At 37.2% G+C, this 27,029-nt stretch overlaps 1 protein-coding gene across 2 annotated transcripts in view; it reads left to right on the top strand.

The window, feature by feature from the left end:
• Positions 1-25,427, top strand: part of GLRB (glycine receptor beta) — a 48,601-nt gene extending 23,174 nt beyond the window's left edge. For both annotated transcript variants that reach the window (XM_058803291.1, XM_058803290.1), the window contains exons 6-10: positions 3,176-3,258; positions 6,356-6,496; positions 9,781-9,933; positions 12,156-12,448; positions 22,380-25,427. In XM_058803291.1, the coding sequence (XP_058659274.1) occupies positions 3,176-3,258; positions 6,356-6,496; positions 9,781-9,933; positions 12,156-12,448; positions 22,380-22,676 (967 nt within the window). In that variant the 3' untranslated portion in view covers positions 22,677-25,427. The remainder of the gene's footprint in view (positions 1-3,175; positions 3,259-6,355; positions 6,497-9,780; positions 9,934-12,155; positions 12,449-22,379) is intronic.
• The last annotated feature ends 1,602 nt before the right edge of the window (positions 25,428-27,029 follow it).

The raw sequence follows: 27,029 nt of genomic DNA, 5'->3' as shown, positions 1-27,029 counted from the left end.
ATACAATTTATTACTAACATTTAAATTTATATGAGACAGTTTCTAAACAATGCTGTAATAACATGTGTAAAGAAATCAGATGATAGCGCTGCAAGTGTGAGAAATTTGATGTCTATATACATGATAACCTAACACACTGAACTAACTAAATTTAAACCCTTTTGATAATTTCTTAGGTTCCTAGAAGCATAGTGGAGTGGATAATATATCTGAAATGCAGCCTTCAATAAAGCAGTATATGTTGCACACTACATGAATTTTTACAGCAACTAAAGTAAACTATGATTACTTGCTAAAGATATAGGGAAAGCAGATATTATAAAATTTGTGAATATGTATGTTTTGTAAAAGTACTGCGAAAAAATCCTGATGAATTTCTATGCCTCACTGGATATAATTCTTTTCAGAAGCCTCCAAATTGCTGTTCAATTGAATTGCAATTAACATATACCTTTTTGGTGGTTTAACTTGGTTTATCAAAGGTATACACAATGACACAAAAATAGTCATCCACTTAAACCAGCAAATTAGTTGATTAAAAGGGAGGTGATAGTGAATTACAGATATGGAGAGTTTATAGTTTACAGTTTGTAGAGATTAGGCTAAATTTTCTAACAGGAAGTGAATTTTCTTCTAGTGTGTGCTGTAACATATTGCCCTGATAGACATAAGAATGATGTCTGAATATACTGCAACATTACCTTTAAGAGAGAACTACTTGAGAAGCTAGGTTCACATGAGCTATTACTTCCTGCAGTAGAAATGGATGGAAAAAAAGAGAAACAATATGAAAGAGTTTGGGTTCTTTTTTTACCATTTCAAAACAGGGTGAGAAAAATCAGTCTCAAGACTATTGCTGGCAGTGATCAGAAAAGAAAATACATTGGGCAATCAAAGCATTTCATTTTGATTGCTCTGAAGGTCTTGGTTATGATTTCAGCTGCTTCTGTAGTTCTGAAGTGTGTAGAAATTAATATTTCAAGGTAGAAAATAACTTCCAGCTATGAAAGAAGTTTCCCTTTTGAAAGAGCAAATGTCAAATAAAACACCGAAATATTTTTCAAATATTTTTGCTAGGTTGCAGGTTTTTATAAAGGAGCTCAATAGGAATGGTTAATGATTAGTGAATATTGAGTGAATAATAATGGAAGTGTTTTGGATAGAAAACTATCTCTGAAAAAGTGCAAAAAAGAAAACCAGGTTCAATAAAGTTAAAAATTATTGCCATCTTCTGAAAATACTGTTTATTGATATGTATGCAGGTAAGATGAATTATTTTAGGGACTGTGGTTTGATTACATTTTTAAAATATGTAATTTCTATGTCTTGTGTTTCTAGTTTACAGAGGTATTATCATGTATAAATGAAAGACTCTTCAGTTATCAAAATACTTTATGGCTAAATTTGTGTGAGAGAAAGCTCTTGCACAAATAGTTAAGAATTAGGAAACTGAATGCAGGAATAAACAGCTACTGCTCACATCAGGGGAAGTAAAAGAGTTGACTCCCCCCCCAAAAATAAATCTATTCTGTGTTCTGTGCTTTTCAACATAAATCATCTGAAAAACTGAATTTGCAAGTGCATTTGATGATACCAAAATATGCAGACCAGTAAAGATAAGAGACAACAGTGAGAACCACAAGTCAATCTAATGACTAAGCAACAAAGTATGGGATGAAATTCAATGTAACCAACTGGAAATTATGCATGAGGGAAAAAAATTATTTTAGCTTCACATAAAGCCTGATTGATCTAGAGTTGGTTATTTCCAGCCAAAAAAATTAGCTTTGAGTAGTAGTTGATAGTTCTCTGAAAATGTCAGCTAATAACTCAGTACTATTTGAGAAAGTGAATTGAATTCTTGGAAGTATTAGGGATTAAAGTCATCCCAGAGCATAAAAGTGTGCCATACTTACATTCTGAATGCAATTCTGGTCTTCCAGCTGAAGGAGGGGAGGCAAGAACAGTCAAAGGTATGGAACAGCTGAGAAAGGCTGAACTTTTCACACTGGAAAAAGCAAAATAATTGAGGTGGTGCCATAGAGGTCTCTAAATCATGAATGGCACAGAGAAAATGGATGGGCATTGATTTTTTGCCTTCTTTTACAGTGAAAAAACTATGAGACAGACTGAGGATAGATAAAAAGGCATGATTAGAGTGTGTGCAGGTTAGCTATGGCATTCTTTGCTGCAAGATGCTGTGCATATTAAACTTTATGTGCTGTCAGGGTTTAACCCCAGCTGGAAACTAAATACCATTCACTCACTTCTTCCTGGCCTCAGTGGTATGGGAAGGAGAAGCAGGAAAATAAAGGCCATAGAAGTTGTGGGTTGAGAACAGCTTAAAAATTGCAGCAAAGTAGAACAAAATATAAGTATTAATGCTAATACTAATTATAATAAGAGGAACAAAGGAGAGACATAAAACCAAGAGAAACAAGTGATGCAAAATAGAATTGCTCACTACCTACTGCCTCCCATCTCCTTGTGTACCTTCTGACTGGCAGAAACTGAAAACTCCTTGGTTTCTGGTAAGCACTACTCAGCAACAACCAGAAACATCAGTGTGTTATCCATGCAATCCTCATACTGAATCCAGAGCACAGCACTGTGCCAGCTACTAGGGAAAAAACTAACTGTCCCAGGTGAAACCAGGACACCTAGATTCCAGAAAGGAGCTGAAAGCAAAACAACTTCTTGGAGACATAAAGTCTGTTGATGTCCCTTAAATACCGAAGCATCCCTTCTGGTTTGGGAGGCCCTTGAGGTGCAGCTTTTGGATGCTGCTGGATATCTGACAAAATAACACTTCCATATTGCTGCTGTGTCATATTCTTCTTTAGAAGTCTGTCGTTGGCCAGTGCTGGAGACAGGACTCTTGTCTGTATGGACATTTGGTTTGGTTATTCTATGACCTATATGTATTTTGTCTTGTATTAGTAGTTCTTTAGTTTGTGAGCTTCTATATGTTTAAAGCCCTCTATAAAATTGTATTGTCTTATTTTATACTAGAGAGATCTCCATTACGAACTGCTAATTATGACTTCTAAACTTTGTTTCTGCTGTTTTACAAAGACAAAAATCAAAAACCTTTTATTTTTTTTTGTTTCCCATGGCCATCTACTGCTTACCTGACAGCTCACACAGTTTTTAAATTCCCTTTCTGTATTTTCAGATTGTCTATTACACTGTCATGCCCTTTGGACTTGACCTTGTTTCCTATGGATACACAGCGCTGCAAGATGCAATTGGAAAGCTGTATGTAAATCACTCTGTCCATAAAAACAGTTCTCTTCTAGGCATGCATGAGAATCAAACAAAAATTATTAATTCTGTTTACTTCTGTTTACTAAACATTTTTAACGAAATGAAATTGATACTCACTGCTTCCTACCAATGTACATTTCCCTACTAAAGATGTTTCTTACTGTTATGGCACTGTGCACTCTTAGTTTTAGCTTTTGCTATCAACCAGAATGATAGCTGACGCCTTTTATAAAAGCATTTACAATAAACTCAGATAAATGGAAACATATCATTTGGAAAAAAGAATGATTTTGCCAGACGGTTTTGACTTCCACAGCCTGTGCTGCTTTTTAGGTTTGGGGGCCCAAATTATCCCCTTGCATTGATGAAACATTGGTATTGTTTGGAACTCCTTTGATACAGTACCAAAGGAAAAGTATTTGATGCCAAAGCAGTGAGATCATTTGGTATCAAACCTTTTGAAACTGGCTTCAGGATGTGTTGTGGATGTAGTCAGGAATCTATTTCTGGTCTCCAGGTGATTTAATCTTACAACAGGGCAGACAGGTCACATCTCTGAAGGGCTTCATGCCATGCTGTAAGTTGCAGACAAATGTTTCTGAAATCCATCTTCCTTTCCATGCCCCAAATATGTAGGTGTCTACTCAACTACAGCTTTTTCCAACAGTTTATTCCTTGGTGATCCCACTTTCATGGTAATTCTGTTTTCCCAAATAGGGATGAGCATGAAGCAGAGAGAAGGAAGGTGACCTGTTCCAGTCTGCTCCTGCTGTAACATATAAACTTGTTCAGCTCTTCCTCCAGCAGGTCTGGTGGGAAAGGTGAGGTTAGGGAAGAGAAGTCACAAGTGAAGAAATAGTAAGGTTAGCCAAAGTTGGGCAGGGTATCACAATATGGACAAGGATAATAGTAGTAGTAATAATAATAATAATAATAGAGTTTTACAATTTAGGTTTTGATTGTCAGCATTTGTCTTTAGAATTTTAGTATGTCCATAGTAATTTTGTCCATCACTACTATGTATGTACATTAGCTGGAGTAAGCTGTTATGGAAAACCCAAGTCAGTTTGGGATTAAACTGGAATTAGTAATACTAATAGAAATTCACTTAAGGTTTCTCAGTCCAGCAAGTCCACTGACTCTACAAGAGTTGAAAGGTATGGTCATGCAAGGAGAAACTATTCATTAAAAAAAATCATGCTAAGATGATACAATCAAATGCAATGAATTTGCTTCTTTGAAAAGACTGTGCACTAAACTTTGTTCTACCTTTTAATTCAGTTATCAAAAGTAAGAAAGGTACCCATGAATACCTATCTCTCCTTCCAGTTTTCCTGTTGAAGTGAGGGGGAGACGACCATCCTTTAATGCATCGAACTCCAATTTATTGATTGATCAGTCACTTTAAATAACAGTGTTAATTAACTTCATGCATATTCCAAAATCCAGGTTTACGATAGGCTAACAGAGAAAACTCTAACCACTCCTTTTGTTTTACAATACCGACAATTGTTTACACAAAACAAAACCAATGTTCCCACTGTGATATGAAAGGTTCCCAAAACTTCCACATCTGTTCCCAGGGTGCCATCTTTTCCCAGAGAGGGTGTTACACTTGTTATGGGAAGACTGCCTGAGAACCTTATTGTTTATACAATAATGCCTGAGAAAGTCTAATTGTTTATAGAAGTCAGGCTGGGAACTGCTTTTGGGACTGCTTTGCAACTACCTTTTACTTTTCTCTCAATTGCATGGCTTCATGGCCTTTTTCTTTAAGCCATGCTTGAACTAAACTCCCGACATTTTCCCTGCTAGCCATTGGCAGTTTTATTCTTAGGTTTTTTTCAAATCAGTATTTTGTTTTTACTTGCTAAATTTCAAAATCAAAAAAGGCCAGCAGTTGTTACTAGGATATTCTCATATCCACAGTTATAATCCTTAGTTCTGCATATTCTCTATAGACACAATTTTCACTCTCCAGTAATTGTTATCATAAAGGATCTTGGCAGTTTTGTGATGTGCTGTGTGTTGGAACAGGGTGAAAATGATTTTATGAGTGAAACAATAAAACAATTTTTTATAGTGTATTATATTATGAAGCTTTGAAACATTGTGATTTTTATTAAATTATTGTGAATCATAAAGACATCATTTATGAACAGTTTCACTTTCTTAATCACAGCTGGTTTTCAAAAATTAAAAAGAATAATCTAATGCTTCCAGAGAAATAATGGCTCTTTAAACGTTTTTCTCAGGCTTTGAACTGCAAAATTATGCCTTCCGACTCCATCTTTGTTTCCTCATCTGTGTTTCCATCTAACACACATTATCTCTGTTTCAATTAAGTTAATCTTTAATGAACAGAAGGTAGCAAACAAATGGCTTGTAAATCATGATTCTGATTATGCATATTTAATCAATACTGCTTTATTCTTGAAAATTGTGAGTCTAACTTGCACTGCCTCTCACTTGGTGCTGGTGTATATAATGTGATTTGGGCACTCAGAGGTTTGCTGAGGTCTGTCTGTCCTCAGTGGGTCAGGAAGGCACTGAGCTGATTTCTGTAGGACTGCACATCTGCTCTAATTCCTGGGCAAATATTTCCTGAATGGCAATGTTGCCATGAATCAGGGCTTTTATCCAAGAAAATAAGCAGTGTGGTTGTTCTACACAAACACCAAGATTCATCATGGTAATTGAGTTGTTAAATTCTTTTGAAGTTACTCAGACTCATTAAAATTCTTCTTGTTCATATTTTTGCTGAAGTAGAGTATGAATGAGTATGGAGGCTTGAAAGCTGTGGAAAATACAGCTTTGCTTTCTTTGTTTGAAAAGTACACCCTGTAACAAATACCTCTTAGTCATCTTAATATTGCTGATAATGTAATGTTTCACCCACTAAGTCCCAACTTCAGCCCACATAAAAATGGAGGTGCAGATTATTTAATTTTTGTATTTATTTATTTGAGCAGGAAATAAAAAGAAAAAGACTGAAGGATATACAATACACATATGCTAGGTTTTCTTGCAGAGTGTACTGTGATTGAGGTGGATCTTAGACAATTATTATTATTCTTTTGTATTGCAGTTGGTTACACAACTGATGACTTACGGTTTATCTGGCAGTCTGGAGATCCTGTACAGCTAGAGAAAATTGCTCTGCCTCAGTTTGATATTAAAAAGGAGGATATTGAATATGGTAACTGTACCAAGTATTACAAAGGTACAGGTAGGTAATATAAGTTTTTTCCTTGGTAAAAAAGTCTAAGCTTCCTTCAATTACTGTGTATAGTTAATGGTTAATATTCCAGTCCATGCCTTACATTTCCTGGGGTAAAATAGATTGCTTTTAACTACTGAGTGGTGCATATAATGCTAAGTTTAATATGTGAATATAAAAGTTCAATAATTTTATAATAATAGTTAAATAGTTTGAACTATTATTCTAGTTCAAATATAGAAATATCCAAGTTGAAGAAGAGATTAAATGTTACAGATATCATGGTCTTATTATCACCATTTTATTTCTGTGGTCCTTACACCTGTTTATGCTTGTAAATGTCAAACTTTTCTGAAAGACTGTTTATGCAGAATCATGCCAGTTGCAGCAAAGTGGGTAAATTTTGATTTTCTGGTTAGACTTTTTTTCCATAAGTGGATAGTACTAGAGTGTAATTCCAAATGCTTCACCCTACAGATTCTTCCTTTTTCTAAATGTTCTGGAAATTCTGTCATTTTTGAAAGCTGCTTCCAATCCTCAGCCCTCTATTTATTTATTCCTATGATTATGTTTTTAATGTTGGCACAAATTTTTCAATGGTTTCTGCTTTCTGGCTTTTAATGATTTACCTTTTTCACCTTGATTGATTCCTGCCAACCATTATATCCAAATGACTCATGCTGTGACAACCACAGGTCTTTCTACAAGAGCAGCTGTATTTTAGTCTGTGCTTTTACATCATGGCAATAAATCGTCTATTAAAACTCAGTTGGAAAGTCTGTGGTGTTGCAGTTTCTGAAGACCCTCTGAAAGTTTCCTGTTGGCTATTCAGCTGAACTGGAGGCTCTGTTACTTGCGGTTGCTCCTGTGGTAGATTCCAAGCCTGGAGAGTTCTCAAGGAATCTTAGCAGATCTCAGAGTTAAGAATTTAATTTGAAAAGATAATGAAAGTAAAAGTGGGCTTTGGTTTTTAACTGCAAAATGAGTGAGATCTCATGCTGATAACATAATTCATCCACTCTTCATAGGTGATTTATAATTTGTAAATAATAATAAATTAGCTCTCTTCAGAATAATTCTGATTTTTTTAAAGCATATCTAGCAGCTAGCAGTGATGGCATTCAGAATATGGCAAAACCTTTTTTAGCAGTGAGAGAAATATTTTTTTCCTATTTAAAAAATGAAATTACTGAAAAAAATAGTACATAAAGTATTAAAAACTAAAGAAATGGATCTTCCATTTCCCAAATGAAATCCATATAAATGGGAAAATTGTAAAACCTGTATACTATTGTGATTATTTTGGGGTATGCCCCAAATCTGAAATTAAATGTCTAAAAAACTTTAGATAGGAATCCTAAGTTTTTAGGAAGAAAAAATATTTAAGAATTATACACAAAGAAAATTATTGGTGTTTTCCCAAGTTTCAGCAGCTTGTGACCACCAATGACATGGTGCAAAATGTTCAGTAAAATATTCTGTGGGTGTGTGCTTTGAACATTAAAGAAAGACCATGAGGGAACCATTTTGAAAAGTTTTTGCAATTCTTTTACTGTAAATTCATTCTGTAAAGAACCTCCATTTAATCTCATAACCAAAACCAGAATTAATATTTCAGTAATGTGAATCGAATATTTAGTATAATGAAATATTTTCAAAGGCTGTTTTCAATGCTCCATTTTTTTATTTACTTGAAAATTCTTATGCTGAAGGTATTTTTTAACAGCACATTTCACACACAGAGCTAAATAATTTTGTCAGATAATCAAGAGAACTTTTTCTTCAAGGAGCAGATTTTCAAAATTTTATCTTCTGTAGGAGTTCCCTGACAATTGCAAAAACCCTTAATCTTCACTGCCTATTTCTGTCAACTAATGTTTTATCATATTCACCTAAGTTGAAAGAGGGTCAGCAAATCTGGACTTCTTTTGAAGCAATACATTGAATATTTATATTTGCAAATTTCCTGGTATTCATCAATTTTATGACAGATCAAATAGGTCCTTTTGAGCTGAATGGTGAGGGCAATAGATACCGTACTTTGTCTGATGAAATGTTATTCAAATGAAGGCATACAGAATGAATTTCGTACATAACACAAACAAATAATGATTTTGAAGGTCATCTCTTATTTGAAAACAAAACCTAAAAGTGTCTGGAATCCATTCATAAATTATAGAGGGAAAATTTCTCAGCGAAGTGATGGCTGAAGATGATGGAATGAGCTATAAAATACAGTATAGTGTCTTCTACACGAAGATGTTCATCCTTAATGTTTTATGCTTTTTCTGTTGTGGTGTCTGTATGCCCAAACAGCACTTTTACGATGACGTATCATTGTACAGCAGTTAACTGATGGAATATGGAAGGTAAATGGCGACCTTTTTGACACATTCTATCTTCTAAATAAGTATCTCACCAATTCGATCGATAAATACAGTCTGATTTCAATTTTGAAGTTTATGTAATATAACATAGAAATGCCTTTTTCTTGTGATAGAATAGTTTTTGAAGTTTTCAGGCTTTTTCCAACACTGTTGTGTTATTATTAACATAGAAATTCCAGTTCTTCTAATTGAGTGAAAATATGGACATTAATTATTTTCTGGTTATCAGACTTCTTGATACATTTGTTATCTCCAGCAAAACATTTAGTAACTGCAACTTTGTTTTGAGTTGAATTAATTTTAAACGTCATCTGAAGTTTGTATGCTTTAGATGTTAATTTTAAAAGATTTGATACATTCTTGTTTACAAAATTTGCAGCTTTTCTAGAGTCTTTCTAAGAATGCCTTTACCAATTTTAGAAGTCATTTGTACCGACTTTCAGTACTGAGGAAATCTCTGGTTAGTCACATTCATTCACCTCATTCCATTCTAAACCTGCTGGACTAATATTTCTTAATTCATCTTTTGCACAAAATAATGCTAAGTAGGATTTTCAGATGAGCTTAAACTAGTAGGACTGCCAGACTCCATTGGTTTTGTCTGAACTGCATCTTGAAGCCAGCATCAAGCTGGGAGTCACTTCAGCCTCCTGCTGCTTTGAGAAGTGGAAGGGTTCCTTACAGCACAAAGTACCACACCCTAACCACACTTTACTTGGTGCTTGATTTACTTAAATCTGTGTTTTGATTCTTTTTTTTCCAAATTAAAGTCTTTACCTTTATAAAGAAAATCAAAGCGTTGAACTTTTGCTTTTAAGCAGAAAAAGACCTGGAAGATATTTTCACCTGCAAAGATATTTTCATCTGCAAAACGCATTAAACGTTAATGCATTTATTTCTTTAAAGGTTATTACACTTGTGTAGAAGTAATCTTCACTTTAAGAAGACAAGTTGGATTTTACATGATGGGTGTTTATGCTCCTACACTGCTAATTGTTGTTCTATCCTGGCTGTCATTTTGGATCAATCCTGATGCAAGTGCTGCAAGAGTCCCACTGGGTAACCTGCGTTTTCACGTGCTGTCACAATCCACTGTAACACCATTGAGCCATTCTCAGTTGCTTTGGCTACATGACACTGGACCCTGAAAGCAACTTCACTTCCATTGTCCACTCATCATTTTCACTGAACTCTGCACATTCCAAGTCCTGTAAACTCCACCTTGGCATTAAGACTTCACTTGACTGCAGTTCCAGCATTTGGGTGAAGAGCACACTGTCTCCACTCCTCTCAGCCTGGACAAATCTGATCCGTTTATGCACGGGTGATGCTGCAAACACAGGCAATATGCATTTTACAGGAATTCCAACATTTGAATAATGAGTAAGAAAGCAGGATAGTAAGTAAGGCTCTTAATAGCTACCTGTTGGAAAAGTCTTTCTGAAGATTAATAGAAACGATCTTTGGAAAAGAACTAGAATTCCTGTTACCTGACTGGCTTTATTTCATTAGAGACTCACTTCATGAAAGTACTTCAAGCTCATACAGTCGTGCTGCTCAGCCCAACAGAGTAGGCAGGCCCTTCATTTAAATTGAAATAGCAGGACACAGAGTTAATAGTGTTATCTTGACTAACTGGGTTGTACACAGGACTACAGCTCTGGCATGGCCTGCTGACCCCAAGAGCTCAGTGACGTGCAGAGCTGTTTGATGTGCATACACTGTTTGTATGTGAATGCTTCAGGTACAGCAGATGGAAAGTAAGCCAGAGTGTACACTGAGGATTCAGTTCAGTATTTGCTGTATCATTCTGTTCTGCGATAACACATCTGATCATTCTTTATTATCCCCATGGACAAAAGAAATTCCAGCTTTGCAGTGGTACATTGATACTACATATTTCTAAATAAAACATCATAAAATTTTGTGGTTTAAAATCACATGACCATAAACATTTCTTTATGCTTCAGTGTTCTAAGAGCTAGTGAATTTTCCATTTGAGATTAATGCTAAATAAAATACCATATCAATCAATCTCACTGAAATCCAAATGGGAACACTAGCTAAAGAATGTGTTGCTTGTGATCAAGTAGAAATTAATATTTTCATAGGCCAATACAGATAGTTTCATTTTAATTTACATTTTCACATCCTCAGTTACTTAAAATGGATCTGAAGCAAATAAATCTCTGTGAATGAAAAAAAAAATTCATGCACTATAAGAAACATAGTTGAGACTCCTTTTGGCCAACATTTTTCATAGACATCAATTCTATTTCATTAAGCCTCCCACTCATAAATAAAGATTTTTATCATTAGCATTCACAAAACCAAAATGAGACCTTCTGAACATGGAGATTGAACTAATTTTTCCCTACATGACAACCATTTCTAAAGTTGGCTTTTTCCAAATGTAGCTCTTCGTGCTACTATTTTCAAAGGAGCCTGTGAGAAATCTTTCTTTGGTGTCAAGCTTGTATTTGTCTCTTGTGATATGAATCCTGTGTTGATGGTGACATTTGGAAGCCTTATTAGGGGAAATGCTTGGTGAAATCCATGATGAGTGTGACCTTCTAACAGCCTCTGCACATGTAGGCTTTTTTCATGATAAGGGCTTCATGAAATGCCCTTTATCTAGAAAGCTTCTTCTTGATCCTAGAAGCTCAAATAGGAAATGACTGTGACCCTCAGCCACCTCCACGTTTTCATCTTCTCAGGGAATTGGGAACAAAGGGTTTTTGATTTGCTCATACAGCTTTGCTCATCAGCAAAAACTTCCCTTTTACCTATGGTCTGAATATCACACTTGTGAACAGCTCATTCAGAGAATTGCTCCTGCTATAGCACAGTTTAGATTTCTGGGACAATGCTATTCTAATTTAAAGGATTCCATTTTTTGTTTTAAGTATCATATTTTTCTCTTCCACCTTCCCAGAATTAGATGCACATTGTAAGATAAGTCTTTGGAAACCCCATTTCCCAACTGTGTGATGGGACAAGAAACCATAACAACCAGTTTAGCCTCACTTATTTGTTTCTCTGTTTATGAAATGATGGTAATCATTATTAGTAATTCATCATTAACTGCACTAGCTAAGTGTTTAACTTGTTCATTAGCTGAAGGCATGTGCACTTTGTACACCTCCTGCACTGACCACATTGTGAAGTCCCATTCACTGTTGCAAAACATCATTCACTATTGTCTGTTTCAGAGGAAGAGCACAGCCAGTGTCATTAAAGGGAAGTTTTCTTATTCAATATATTGTTTTCTCTTTTTGTAGGTATTTTCTCAGTGCTCAGCTTGGCATCTGAATGTACCACTCTTGCTGCTGAACTTCCCAAAGTGTCTTATGTGAAGGCCTTAGATGTCTGGCTGATTGTTTGCCTTCTCTTTGGGTTTGCATCCCTGGTGGAATATGCTGTGGTTCAGGTAATGCTAAACAATCCAAAGAGAATTGAAGCTGAAAAAGCAAAGATTGCCAAGGCAGAGCAAGCAGAAGGGAAGGGTGGAAATGCTTCCAAGAAGAACACTGTGAATGGCACAGGGACTCCTGTTCACATCAGCACTTTACAGGTAGGCGCTGCAAAGCTTTGTATGCAAAATCAGCAGTCTTCTCTATTAACCTAATTCCAGGAATATAGTGTTTGTAATAATTTTGAATAGTGCCTTATCTTCGAAAGGGTCAAGACATTAAAAACAGGCTGGTAACTAATGGCCAGCAGCCTGACCAATTGGTCCCTAGTGATTTGGGGTCAGAAGTTCTAAGTGAAAAATTTATCTTTTAATATAGTAGCAGCATGGTTGCTGCTTAGCTTCAGGTAAATAAAGTAGCAAGCAGCTTTACAGTTGCTGTTTTTCTCATAATAAATAGCAGCTGTCAAACTGTAACTATTCAGAGGACAGAACTCTCAGACAGTATTTGCTGAGAGCATACTCAAATAACACCCAGCTCATTGCTTTCTTTGGGATGGCCACAGCTGCACTGCATTGCATGCCTGTGAAGCCAGGAATCCAGAAGTCGAGGCATTTGTAGACAAAAGACTGTCTGTTTGTGTCAAACAGTTCCTGCATTTCTTCGTTGCCAGATGGAGTTTATGTGTAAATCAGTCAGATTTCACTATATGGTTAAAGATGACACGTACATCTTCACTCAGGCTGAAATTTTCCATCATATTGCTAAATTCCTAATATTTTAGAAGTCCCTGTTTGTGCTCCAAGAGTTTTCAGACATCCCAGTCCAACTGCCTTCAGTCCTAAGTGATATTTACTTGACATTTATTCTGCAGAAGAAAATATGTTACTCTACAACATGTCTAATATGAATTTGGCTTGTCCTTTTCAATGACTCAGCAATTCTGTTGTATAAAATAAAGCTGCTAGGCTAGGTCCAAGTGGTAATATTGGTACACAGTGACTTCAATGTTTCTTTAAGGAAGAAGTAGTTTATGCAAGAATGGCTGAAATCCTGTCTTAATATCAAGCTGAGATTATCCAAGCTTGACTAACTAATTGCCCCCATTCTAGAGGAGCTGCAGGTAGCTGCAGTGTTCTGCAATACCTGCAGCTCAGTGCACTTAACTACCATAATTCTCATCTGGTAGAAGAATCTTTGGGGAATGTTTTGGTAGGCAACTAGTCTCAGCTTAGAGTAACCCCATGACTGCTTTGGCTTGTGTCATGAATAATTCCCCAAGCCTAGACAACATGAGAAAGAAAATGGCTCTGCTGTAGTTTTGCTTTCCCTGAACTGAATGGGATAATTTTGTGTTCAGCAATCTGCAGGTCCCAAATCCAGCTGTTTCTTCTGACAGAATAGTTGGAAAAATCCAGCAGTGCAGCATATAATATATTTTTTTTTCAGTACTTAGAAGTGTTATGTGTTCAGCTTGATAAATTACAAGTTTAACAAAAATTTACAGTTTTTCAGTAGTGTGAACAAAACCAATTGCTAAATTACTGATTCTCCTTGGTATGCATATCCTCTGAGGTACGTGCCATTGTCATATCCAAGTGGAAAATGAAATCATCTATTATCACCTATGTTGTGCTTTCATATTTCAATTTTTTTGCAAGAAGGCACAGGTATACAGTGTATTTTAAGACTCAGAAGGGTAATCGTTATCCACAGAAGTTAAGCAATGTTCCCTATGAGTGTGTCTAGCAGCAGGTTGAAGGATTTTAGAATTCAGAATTCAGTCTGCCCTTCTATTGTAGCATCTCCCCTCCACGATTTTGAAATGCCAGCCTCAGCTTCTCATGTTTAACCTGCACTTTTCAGGGTCTTCCCAGCCTTCCCAATTTGTTATGAGGGACCTTTAACATTCCAGTAGCTTCTGATGATCTTTATACAGAGATTTACAAAAAAAAATATTTTACAAGCCATAGTGGAAATAGGTATTCCTTGCTGCAAAAGCTGGTCATGTGGCTGAGTAGCTCATGGGTAATGATCCAACTTGAATTAATCCACCTGCTTTGAAACACAACCTACCAGAGGAAACGTATCCTGGGCTGGTAGTTTCTGGGAAGATGACCAGGTTGAGATAGAAGAAGGTCCCAGACCAGTGAATCATTTGACATCAGCATGTGGCAGGACAGTGATGATAGATTTTATATATTTGAAAGCTATAAATCTGCCTCACTGAAAACTCCGTCTCTGAACCTGCTGCTGTGTAGGAGTACTTTGAAAGTTCTTGGCCCTGGAAAAGCGTGTACTAAAGTCCTAAATCAGAACAGGTGTAAATCTTCTGGTAGCTCTGACTTCTAATCCAAAAGTAGGCCTGCCTCACAAAATTTGGATTGCTCCCTTACAGACCTAGTAATGATCAAGTAGAGAATGCATTTGTCATATGGAAAATATGCAAGGGAGAGAAACATTAAAGAAACAGGTAATGGAAAAAAACTGTGTGTTGAAAGGCATAAAGAATACAAAACAAAAAGAGGCCTGAGTGCTGTCCCAGAACTTCGGGAGCTGTTTCTCATCAGGGTCACATAGGATTGTATGGGAGGCAAGAGCAAATACTTTGCTAAATGTCTGGAAAGACTTAAGTGACTTTAGGAGAAAAGGATGACTTATAACTGCACTCCTGTAATAAGTATATGTCCTATAGAAATGTTTAAGGATGTTCTTTTTCCACATAGGAGGTGATATTCAGGCAAAAGTGACTGAGGGTGTAGCTGGAAATGTCAGCATAACTAGGCTTGAAACAGTGGATAGACCAGATGGGACTTGAAGGCAAAAGCAACAGAAAAGACGTGGAAGCAGAAAATTCCAAGTGAGGAGAAACAGAGAGCATGAATAATTCCATTTATAAGTGTTTCTCCTGATTAAATTAAGCTCTTATGTATTATGAAACATTAACTGAATGGTGCTGAAGAATATCTGTAAATTGTTTTGAGGGGAATCAAATTTAAAAAGAGAAGTTACTTTATTTCACTTTAAAATGGCCGTGATCCTGAAACTAAGGCAATTTGTGTTCCCTGAGCAGCAAGCTGTGCACTTCCTGCTTTTGCAGTGTTGCAGTAGTGGTGTCTCTGCAGGAGATCTGGGGAAAGGGCCTGCATGTGGGGTACAGGGGAGTTGCTGGGTTGAGAATATTCTTGGTTATGAGGAGGATCAAAGGGAAGCAGGTGGGGAGATCAAGCATCCCTGGTTCCAGTCTTTGTGGAACAACACATGTGTTTTCATGTGCTTGCTCCATTTGTGAAAGTTAAAATGGCATCAGGTTTGGAGACTTGGCATATTTTATTTTAGTAAAAAACAAGTATAACAAAACCTCATAATAATCCCTAAAAATACAAGCAGCTATTGTTCCATTTTTATGGACTAAAGGGATACGCTTTTCAGTGTATGATAAATATTAAAAGCTTAATCTAATTCATAATTGCAGTTTAGGCAAAGCGATCCCCTATAACAGAACCTGCAAGGTTTCATTGAAAGTTGTCAGCAGAAAGCACTTTTGTCACTGTATTCAATAGTCAGTGGTCATGATCAATAATTTCCAACATTGACAGTGAAGATGGCAAAGTGAAAAGAGTGCTCACAATTTGCCAATCACCCAAAGATGGAGAAAGGCTTCCATGGATGTATAGCTACTTCACCAGATCCTGGGAAATGGCTGATGCAAAAGCTGCATGCTGCTAGCATACGCCAACCCCTCAAGTCCAAGCTTTATGAGTCATGCTCCCTCCAACAAAAACCCTTGAAATGTCAGTGCCATTTTAAACCCAGAGGTTTATCAATATGACTGTCTGATTAAAGTTGAGTGGTCTGTCTGTCAAGATCACCCTGAATCTGTAGGAAAAAGAAGAGAAAATAAGCACTTCTGATGTGTTTTTCTAGGAGAAGCAGTGGCTATGCACTTAGAGGCAAAAAGCCATGAGAAAATACAGCTTGGCTCGCTCAGCTCAGAGAGGCTGCAAGTAGATGCTGTTCTAAGCAGAGGAGAAAATTATGCAATCTGGTGATAACTGCTTGCACTGGCTTTTTATTGGGAATCCTCAGCAGGAGTTTGCATGTGTTTCCTAGCAATGAAACATCATACAGTGAGAAAAACAAGCAAAAAGGGAAATGTTTTGAAGATGATTCATTTTTTTTTGCTTTCATTGCTGACGTGATTACAGTGAGAGATTGCACTGTTAACTATAACAACACCCCTCAATTTGAAAAGTCACATTTTCATCAAGCCCATTTTTAGAAGCTGTCCCCCACAGATAATGTGCTAATGACTGGAGAGAACATTTGCTAAAAGAATGGTTCTGGCAGATGATGAATAGCACTATGCAAGTGGTGGCAATAGCTCTAATGCCAGTTATTTTTAAAAAGTGGTGCTGTTGCTTGCTTTATCTTGTCAGAGCCACATCTAGGCTCTGAAACCAGAGATAGGTTGTGTTCATCTCTACTGAGTTGCGATGTACTTGACCACTGGTGGTGACCTGTGGTGACCTGGTCTTCCCAGGTTTTTTTCCCTCACATGGAACTCCAGACTCAATTTTTTTTATTGTAGAACCACCAAAAACCCAGCTTACATTTTACCTTGTACACAAAACCACAGGCTGCAGCCTATTTTAATAGTTCCTGACAGCGTTTCAGGTACAGAGTAGGTACTTTCTGCTCCAATGACTCCTGTATTCATCCTTGGAGATAATTCAAACATGACTGTAAAAAGGCCCCAGGCAGTCTGCTTTGAGCAGAGGGTTGGGCTAGATGATCTCCAGAGGTCCCTGCCAACCTCAGCTGTGCTTGTAATACTGTGATATTTTATGCATTAATATTTTTTGTCCTGTATTTTGGAATGTGGTAGCTTATTCCTGCTGAGCTGCGCCAGAAAATATACCCAGTGTGAATACAGACTAATGCTAAATAATCACTACTTTATTGATGATCTACATCTATCATTATGGCAAGAACAAGAGAAGAGCACAAAACAAGTGCAAGAGAGATGAATAACAGAGCTTGTTAAAAAACTCCTCCTTCATCTTGTATGGAAGCCCCTTGCAGAGCTGGCAGCCCTGGGGACAGATGTGCATGCCAACAGGAGGCTGGGAGCGCGGCAGCAGAGGGGGTTTTGTGGCAAGGAGGATGTGCTGGTTGGACACGGAGCACAGCATTCCAGCGGGGAAGCTCTTCAGCCTGAGGGACACGTGCTGGGCTTGAGAAGCTGCCAGTGCTGTTGCGTGTTTGAAGCCTTGCTAGGAGTTATGGATAATAAATTTCTGCTCTCAAAAATGATGGCTTTTATATTGCACTTCATCCTGATGGATAAAGAGGACTTGATCATAGGATGAACAGTCAATTGAAAAGGATCTTTATTCTATTTGCACAAAACAAATTGAATCAAGTCCCTGATATTTTTGGTGCTGTGAAAGGTCAGATTTCACAAATTTGACAACTGTTCAATCTGGATGGAAGAATTTAAACAAAAAGTGTAAATGGGGCTGGTGAGCTAATAATGTTCAAACCAGAAGTAAAGCTACACTAATATAAGAAAAAACACAAAACCTAACAAATAGCACAATTGAAAACAAATTCTCCGAAGATTTACAGCTAATTCAGCTTCAAGCATTTCTCTTTCCTCCTCACTGGCAAGTGGGAGGTGATAGCAATTAATATAAGCTGAACTCAATGAAATAATTGTGTAAGTAAGAAAAGAGGTATATGCTTAGCATAACTGAAGGCAATAGGAAGTTACTTTACATATAAGCAAGAATAAAAAACCTTGTAAGATGAGTAACAGTACTATGAGTAATAGTATATACTAGGTAGAGGTAGAGGTACTGTAAGTATCAAGAATTAACTGAAAAGAGAGAAGCATTGAACAAATACTCTGCTCCATGTCTGGGGAAAAGCCAAATATATTCAATGTGAGGATGAAATAGCTCTCATTCACAGTAGCTGATGAGAATATTAAACAGTATCTATTAAAGTTAGACATTTTACATTCAAGATTTCAGCTTAAGTTGCATCTAGAATTTTTTTACAGAGCTAGTCTGTGAGTGCTGTGGAACATTAATGTTAATTTTTTAATAAATCCTTTAAATCTGGGAGGGTTTCAAAATACAGCAAGAAGCTAACTTTGTGCCAGTACTTTTAAAGCTAAGTGGCATAACATGAATAATTATAAGCCTGACATCAATCAGTGGAGAATATTGCATAGCCTACTATGCAGGGCTCTGACTAATAATTATTGTTTGTAAGTATTAATTATCTTTAATATTACTCATAATTCAGCCCCATGTTAGCTCCTAAATGGCTCAGTGAAATTAATCTGTTTATTGATTTAATCAAACTGAATATAACTTTTTAAGTACTATCAATTAGGTTGACAGAGGTAATGATGTGAAGGTAAGAAACTCTTGAAGAACATTTTTCTTGGCTTCATGTGTCAGCCTGGTTACATCATCTAAATTATGCAAAATCAAAGTTAGATTTGTTACCATCTCTGTGTACCAGCAGTTAATCAGATTAACTATAGTCATGCCTCGTGTCTGAACATTGAAGCCAAATAAATTCAGTTTAGAAATAAGGTACATATGTTTCTGAGGAAAAAGTCATGGAAAAAATTCTCCATCCTGGATGTTTTTAAAGGAAAATCTAGTGTAAGTAGTTTGGGCAGTAAATGTGGAAAGTGAGGAGGAGCACCAGAAGCAGCAGAGGCAGAGGTGGGGAGTTAGTTGCTCCTCCCTGACAGTCTGCATGCCTAGGCAGCACTTATTCTTTCATCTCTTTCCCCATTTTCTTCTCACATTATTCCCCTAATTCTGCAAGCAAAGGCATTCTGCAGAGGCACACGTGCTGCAGCTCTGGAGCAGCAGCAGGTGTTGAGCTTGGCAACGAGCACCTGTCAGCCTGAATTATTTAAAAGGTGAGAAAGGATATCAAAAGGGGCCTTATGGATTCTAGGAGGCATTTTTAGGTGCTTCTGAGCTGTTCATTAAAAGACAGGTGGTCTGTCCATCCTACCAAACCTAGACAAGGTGGTCCAGTCCTGGAAGAAACAGGGAACTAGGTCTGTGTTTGGGGCCAAGCCCCATGAGCCGTCACCTTCCTGTGGTTTCCTTGGCTACCCCCCAAATCCCTTGCAGAGAGACAAAGAGTCGCTGCCCAGCTCCCTGGGAATGCAGGGTGTCCCTACACTATCCCAGAAGCCTTCCCTTCCCAAACAGCTGCTCCCCATCCTCTCCTGGGGAAAAGCCATAAATCTGGTGGAAGCATCCTGTGGGTTGAGTCTGGCTCACAGATCATGATGCTGGGGTAGGATAAGGCAAGTGACATCAAATACTTTCTGTGTCAGGTTGAAGTCAAAAGTATATAACATTTAACATTTTACTTTTCTTTACACATCAAGTGTAGTACTCTAAAATCAAGCCCTACAATATTTTTTGTACAGAAAATGTTCCTCTAGCATTTGGTAAGTTTTTTGTGCTGTAAATGTGGAAAGTGAGGAGGAGCAGAGGCATTATTAGGATTATTGTTACACTTCTAGCACAAACCAAGGCAAAATGAATAAAAATCAGGCAATCATATATACTTTATATTATATAACATTGTTTAGGGAAAGCTGTAGGTCAGCTGGAGTGAACTTAGATTAAAACAACAGAAACATTGGAGACTTGAAGACATATATGAGAAAAAATTTAAAAATATGTTTATGCAGCAGCTGAGTGCAGTAAATAGAAGTATGTCGGATTTCTAAAACCACGGAAATAGATGAAATTATTTTCAAAAGTAGCATATACTTATTAAAGAAAAATTTGGGCTAGGTTGCTCATACAAGGAAAATTGCGTCACCCTGATAAATCAGTACTCCAGCTGACACTGAACTAAGCAAAGCTGTGTGTGAACATGCTGTGAACATTTCTCTGCTTATAAGGCAGAGGTGACCTAGAATCCACTCTCAGTCCTGAATGGGAATGAGAACCGACTTGTAACAGCCTTTAGGGGAGCACTCTTGATACTGCAGTTGGAACAGGAATATTCTGTGCTAGAAAAGAGAGGATTTAAGCTGCAATTAGTGTCACTGAATTTTTACAACGTATTACTGGTAGTATGAGGAATGGGCTACAAGTTTTCAAATCCAAAAGGAGGCCTAGAATTTCATACATGATTCTATTTCTTGTAGTGGTCTTACTAAATCTTGCTAGGTTTGACCATGGAAAAAATCTAATATTCCTATGACTCTTCAGTTAACATGCACCCCAGTCCTGCAAGCTCATTTTTCATTGCACAAGGGTCTGCTTTATATCTTCATTACCTATGTCATTGGATATGATCTGATTGAAAGGAATGTCTCAGATTGGTGAATGATAGCATCCTGTCACCCAGGGTCATATAATCATGTTTATCTGTGTCTTAGTCACCACCTTACTAGACAGTTTGCCCTTGCTACTCCAGTAATGAACACTGTCTTAGGCTGTCAGGTCTTTGAGGACTAGGAGACAGTTGCAAGAGATTTGTATCTAAAGTTTTGTCCTGTCATCATGGAACACCTATCTTGTTTTTCTTTTTTGTAACCTGGAATCTTGATTTTGTGGTGGTTTAGGAATGATATTCTCCAGTTTAGTACTCCCACTAAAACCGCGCACTGCTCCACCTCCTTGCTCCAAGTGCAGGCACAAAAGGTAAAGATCATGGTTTGAGATAAGAAAAAGTTACTGAAAATGGCAATGAGATATGAAAACAAGCATCAGTAATATTAGCAATAAAAAGATGTAAGAAAATAAATGATTCACACAGAAAAATTCCCTGGCAATGGGCAATACCGGATGGCTCCCTCTGCACATTTTGTCCACCAGAAGAAAAGTCTTTGTGCCAGAAGACAATCCCTTTCCCCAGCTGTGGCAATGACACAAGACATGAGGTGATACAGAATAACCTCTGTGCCCTTGCCGTGCCTCCTCCTGGCTGCTGCAAAAATTAACCCTCTCCTGGCTGGAACCAGGACAAACCTGCACCTCAGTTTAATGCATTGGTTTCAAAATGTACTGCTTTCATGAAAAATAGAACTCTGGAAAATTTGGGAAGGTGTATCCACTTTTTTCAGAAGGAATAGCCTGAAAACTAGCAGTTTTTTAACTAACGCTAAGGTTATATATGTGAACAAATTTATAGTCTGTATTCTTCTCCCTGCTTTCCTGAGTAGTCCAACTGAAGTGAAAGTTTGGGAGAGGTTTATCCACGTCACAAAGCACAGTGCCTTGCAACTAGCCTCTAAATCACTTCAAGCTCCCTGAACAGGGTGGGGTTGGTTCTCCTAGAGATGTGTTGAATCTGAAATAAAAACTTTATAAAATCCAAGGAAGGGAATATAGGAACCTTTTTTCCCCACAGAAAAAAGTATTGCTTGATCCCCAAAAGCAGTAAAGGAGCTATAGGAAACACAGTAATTCTGTTTTTGGATTTAGATTTCCCAGTTAAAGACTTTTACAGTGCTGAGAATAGTGTTACATCTGTGTTCCCTGTTTTTAGAGAGGCACTAAACTCCTCAGGTACAATGCAAGATGGTCACCCTAGGATGAGGTTTAAGATCCTGACCTGTTAACTCTTTAGAACGAGAACAAACTGAAAATAATTGCATCAAACATTGAATTTTAGGGCTAATTCTGACTATAGGTTTCAGAGCTTAAAAAAATGCAAGTAATGAATAGTAGCAGGTCTGCAGGTTTATCAGCACAGAATCAATATCCAAAAATACTCCCCACAAAAATATTCTCTCCCCTTCTATCATCTTAAAATGAAGGAGTCTGACTACAGCAGGTTGCAGAGCATGAGGCACCTTGTGCATGAAAAATTACACAATTATGAATGTTTGGATTAGTTGATGTGATTGACTGATCATCCTTAAGTACTTTATAACATAACCATTCCACAAATTAGTCTGATGTAATGTATCCCTATCAACAAGTAATTTTCTGTATGTTTGTTTGCAGTGTTCTTTAGCAGCTGCATGAAGTTTGCTAATGAGTTGTGGTGAGTCGATCATGATTCCCCTCATTCTTTATTTCATAGGTTGGTGAGACCAGATGCAAAAAAGTTTGCACTTCGAAATCTGATCTGAGATCCAATGATTTCAGCATCGTTGGAAGCTTGCCAAGGGATTTTGAATTATCAAATTATGACTGTTATGGAAAGCCCATTGAAGTCAACAATGGGCTCGGGAAATCTCAAGCCAAGAACAATAAGAAGCCTCCTCCTCCCAAGCCTGTCATTCCATCAGCAGCAAAGAGAATCGATCTTTATGCAAGAGCACTGTTTCCTTTTTGCTTCTTGTTCTTCAATGTCATATACTGGTCCATATATTTATGATAAATCTTTTATTTATTTTTTCATATGTGTAAAATATAGCCCATTTCATTATCCCTTCCCAGTCATGAAGGCCACTGTGTGAAATTATTTGCATTTGCAAAGCAATATGTTGCATCTCGATGCCGTGTGATTGTACTGAACAAATGGCATCTGAAATTTGAATGAAAGCATGACACTGCAATGTCTGTGCTCTGACCAACTTTGTATATAAATGTACAGCATACATCCTGCTTTAAGAATATATATGAAGGACAATGCCTACTACATTATAAAGCTGAATAACGCTCCTCAGTTATTAGTAACATACAGAAATTTAAAGTGTTTCTGACAATGAAACTGATGTGCACGTTGAGTATTATTAAAATCAGTATTCTAGTATATGTAGTATTTAACAGCTTTTCTGCTGGTTTCCAGAGGAAAAAGAAACACCCACCAAACATCTTGTTCATGTATAATTTCAGCTGGCACTGTTGAAGAAAAAGCTAAGGTGTAATTATTATTATTATTTAGGCTTTGTAAGTGAAGGCAGCATCAAGTAAGCAGATTTTGTCTATGTGGAGAAATAAAGATCAGAGAACTACTAATTTTGTAAAATCAGCTCATTTAGGAAAAAAACCCCAACATCTGTGTCCATGAAGCAGGCACACTTAAGTGTGTTAGAATATGCTGGCAATAAAACATTGGGGCAAATTTTAACTGCTGCTTCTTTAGGCACAAACTAGATACAGTATATTAAAAAAAACCAAGCCACTTTCTAGACTAAAGGTACCAGGAGTTTTGGAGAGGCATCACAAGATGCAGTTCAGTATCAGGTTTGTTATAGATTTTTACATTAGTTTGTCCTCTGGCTCAGCATCTGTAGCATCTGGCAAGCCTGCAGTATGTAAGTCACAATTTTTTTTTTGTTATTGCATTGGACATGTCTTACTTGATTTGTTTTGTTTATCCCCTTGAAAGCTTTCATTTCAAACAAACCAATTATCAAGACAAAATCCCATTTTCACCAATGATGATACCTTTTCTTGTTTGCGTGCTAGCTAGCACGTAGCCCCCTGTAGGAGTGAAAACCTGTCCAAAGGTCTAAGGGACTGAGACTCTCATCAGCCCTGGTGTGCCTGTGTGTTAATTAATGGCTGCCCTCACCAACTCATTGATCTGGCTGCTACATTTTGGTCCTATGCATGAAGTAGTTCTGACAGGAGACTGCTTTCTGTTTTCCAGAGGAAATTCTATGGCATGGAGACTGCCTTAACATGAGCTCCTTGGTGTGCATAGGGCAGGGCCTTGGGTCTCCTGTGAATGCCAGGGTGCATCCCCTCGTAAGGGCAAGTCATGAGAAGAAATGTGGCCCAAAGAAAGCTGCATGCAGGTAGGCCTGTGAGTAGAGTGTGTCTCCTGAGAGCAAGGACTTGGCCTCAGCCCATGAGAGCGTGCCACACACGTCTCTGCTGGGGAGATGGGGCACCACAGCTAGTTACAGTATGAAAAAAAGACAATTCATAAAAGGAAATCTAGACTGTTGGCCCCTCACAGGCTAGGAAGGGACTGGTTTAAATACATGAAACTTCCATAGTGTGGAAACAAACAATCTCACTTATTGTGCTACATTTCTGGCATGTCCAGGATGTGCTGAGCTAATGCAGGCCACAAGGATCACTTGGGTGTTGCCCACAAGGTCAATGTTGTCCACATACAGTGATCCTGCACAACTAAAAGTCCAAAAGTGGGAATGTAAGAAGAGGAATGGCAAGCCACACTGGCCCCACTGGACATCTGGTGAACGTGCACACCCAGAGCTTTTTGAAGCCACTGCCACTTTGTGATCAGCAGGCTGGCTGCAGCAACTCTTGTTTGGGTTGAGGAGATCTGCTCTTCATAGCATGGTCACACACACTGCACCAGCTGCCTGGCCACTGTCTCATGGGGCTCTCAGGTTTTGGGTTTCTTTCTGATCTGAAGAAATGGAAGGCAAATCCCAGATGTTATTGAGCTGTGTGGAATGGGTCTGAGGGAAATGATATCTTTAAGGTCTAGTTCAAATTTTTAATATTTCTGTTAGTTGAAGGTAATTGCAGAATTGTCAGAGACTCTAAGAAGCAATAAGGATAAATGAAAGAGAGGAAGGATGGGAGGGGGAACTTTTATATATACAGAATGGTATATTTATAGACATTATTTATTCTCATACTTGTATTTTTTCTTACAGTACTGGAAGGCAAAAAAATAATTACCTTGTATTGGAAATTATATGAATTTTGGAAGATAACTTTCTTGTTAGAACTCTTATTAAATGATTTATCTGTAATTAATGTCCACATTCTATCTGTAAAATCTCAATTATAGATTTTATTGTTAAATTAATCTTTGTTCCTTCTTGCTTTCCTGCTTACTTGATGGCTTTTGTGTTTTATCATAAAACACTTAATCAATAATACACTGTAATTGCTTTCCAACTCACACAAAGGGAAGCAAAAGGAATGCATATTGTTCAGATAAAGGTTTTTTTGTTCATTACAGCACAAAAACTGAGGCCAGAAGCGAAGTTTAACAGCAAATTTGAAACTAAATTTAAAGTGAAACCAAGCATCAGCTATAAAGTATTAATTTTCTTTTTACTTACACTAGATAATATTGCAGTATTTGTATTGCCCTGGAATATATTAGCTTGTCCTACTGAGCAGTAATCATTGATTTCTTTTATTTTTCTTCTTTCTGCTAAAGGTCATCAAGAGTTTTGCACACCATCTCACATTATGGTCCACCAGCACCCTCTAGTTGTAAAATTAAGCCTGTTGACTGATTTCCAGAATAAGGCGCAAATATAAAACTGTATAGGCAAAATAGGATCCTAATTTCTAAATATAATATGAAAGAAAAAAGAATTATTAAATTAAAAATAAATGGGCACAAAATTAATGTGCAGCTGTAGAAATTTTCCATGCAGTTAAAATTTCAAAGTATAGAAATGAAGACATTCAAGTAGTTGCAAAGGTGAGGTTCATGAAGTGCAGCTTAGGAACTTGATTGCTAGTCCTGATGTCTAAACAAACCACATGACAGCAAAATCTGGTTTTGTGGGAGAGCCCATCTGTGTATCAGCTGATATTTACTTCAAGTTCTGCAGTTAACTGGTAGGAGAGTTACAAATTTGTGTTCTACCTTTAAGATAAACCTTGGTATTTTCTTGGTTCTTAAGCATCGAGGGCTGGTATTCAAGTAGCTAATTCTGTTCTTTTGTAGTATCATCAGCCTTTAGATATCTTTCTACATTTTTTCAGGATTTTAGAACACTGCATCAGGAATTTCCATGGAGATTACTCAGTTAATTTCTCAACTGCATCTATAAATTTAAGGTAGGCAATAAGTAAGAGTGCAATTTGAGAAATGTGTCAGCTGCTCTGCATTAGTTCCCTGTAGCACACGTGTTTGACACTTGGTTTTAGGAGCAGCTCTTCAGTGTATAATGGCACCTCCTCTTGTCTTCCCTTAATTCTAGCTGAGATGGTGCATGGGAGCAGTTGGTCTTTTGAGGAAAAGAGTTTATTTTTGTAAGTGCAGTGTAGAGAAGATTGACCACTTGGAAACTCTGCCAAGCAGCTTTCATTCTAAAAGTCTTCAGAATTATTTGGACTTGTTAACAGGGTAAAGGAAGACCCATTAAAGAGAAAGCAGCAACACTGCCTTCTGGGTTAGTGTCAATGGGCACGATCACAGCGATTGATCTGACTGTATAATCTTGTAAAGGAAATGCACTTGCAAGTAATCTTTATTTAAAAATATTTTACTCTGAAGAGAGACAATACCTTACTTAAGCAGTCTGTTGTAGCTGTTAAGGGAATCTCTTAACAGACCTCATAATACAGTTATAATACAGACCATGGTCTCTGCTTCAATTAAAGCAGGTTATCCTTATGGTTACTGGGGGATTGCAGTGGGGGTGTTTATAGAATAGGTAGCCTTGAGTTATTTATTTCCAAGGGAGTGCAACCTGAATATTTGCAGTGTCAGGTGATTTTTCAGGCTATTGAGATACTGTAGTGCTGCACTGAGTACAAATGAGTTGTGTAGCAGATAAGGGAATGAGAGGACACTGTTACTTGATGCTTTCATGTACTAATTCCAGGATTAGAGAAGGTAATGTGGAAAGAAATTCAGATACAGATAAATTGAATAATGGTTTTGTTTGTGTCAACTGTTTAATTTGTGTCTAGAAATTTTCTTTGTATATAAATGAGTTACTTTATTTTTATATTACTATAAGGAATTAATAAAAAACTAGGAAAATTAAGCTCATCTGTGGTGCCCAAAAGATAAGGAAATAAATTATTTTCTTCTGTAGTTCTACCCCTAAGA

This window comes from Ammospiza caudacuta, chromosome 4 (assembly GCF_027887145.1).
Source record: "Ammospiza caudacuta isolate bAmmCau1 chromosome 4, bAmmCau1.pri, whole genome shotgun sequence".
Taxonomy (NCBI): domain Eukaryota; kingdom Metazoa; phylum Chordata; class Aves; order Passeriformes; family Passerellidae; genus Ammospiza; species Ammospiza caudacuta.
The sequence above is the reverse complement of the archived record's forward strand: the minus strand, read 5'-3'. Positions and strand labels throughout refer to the sequence as shown.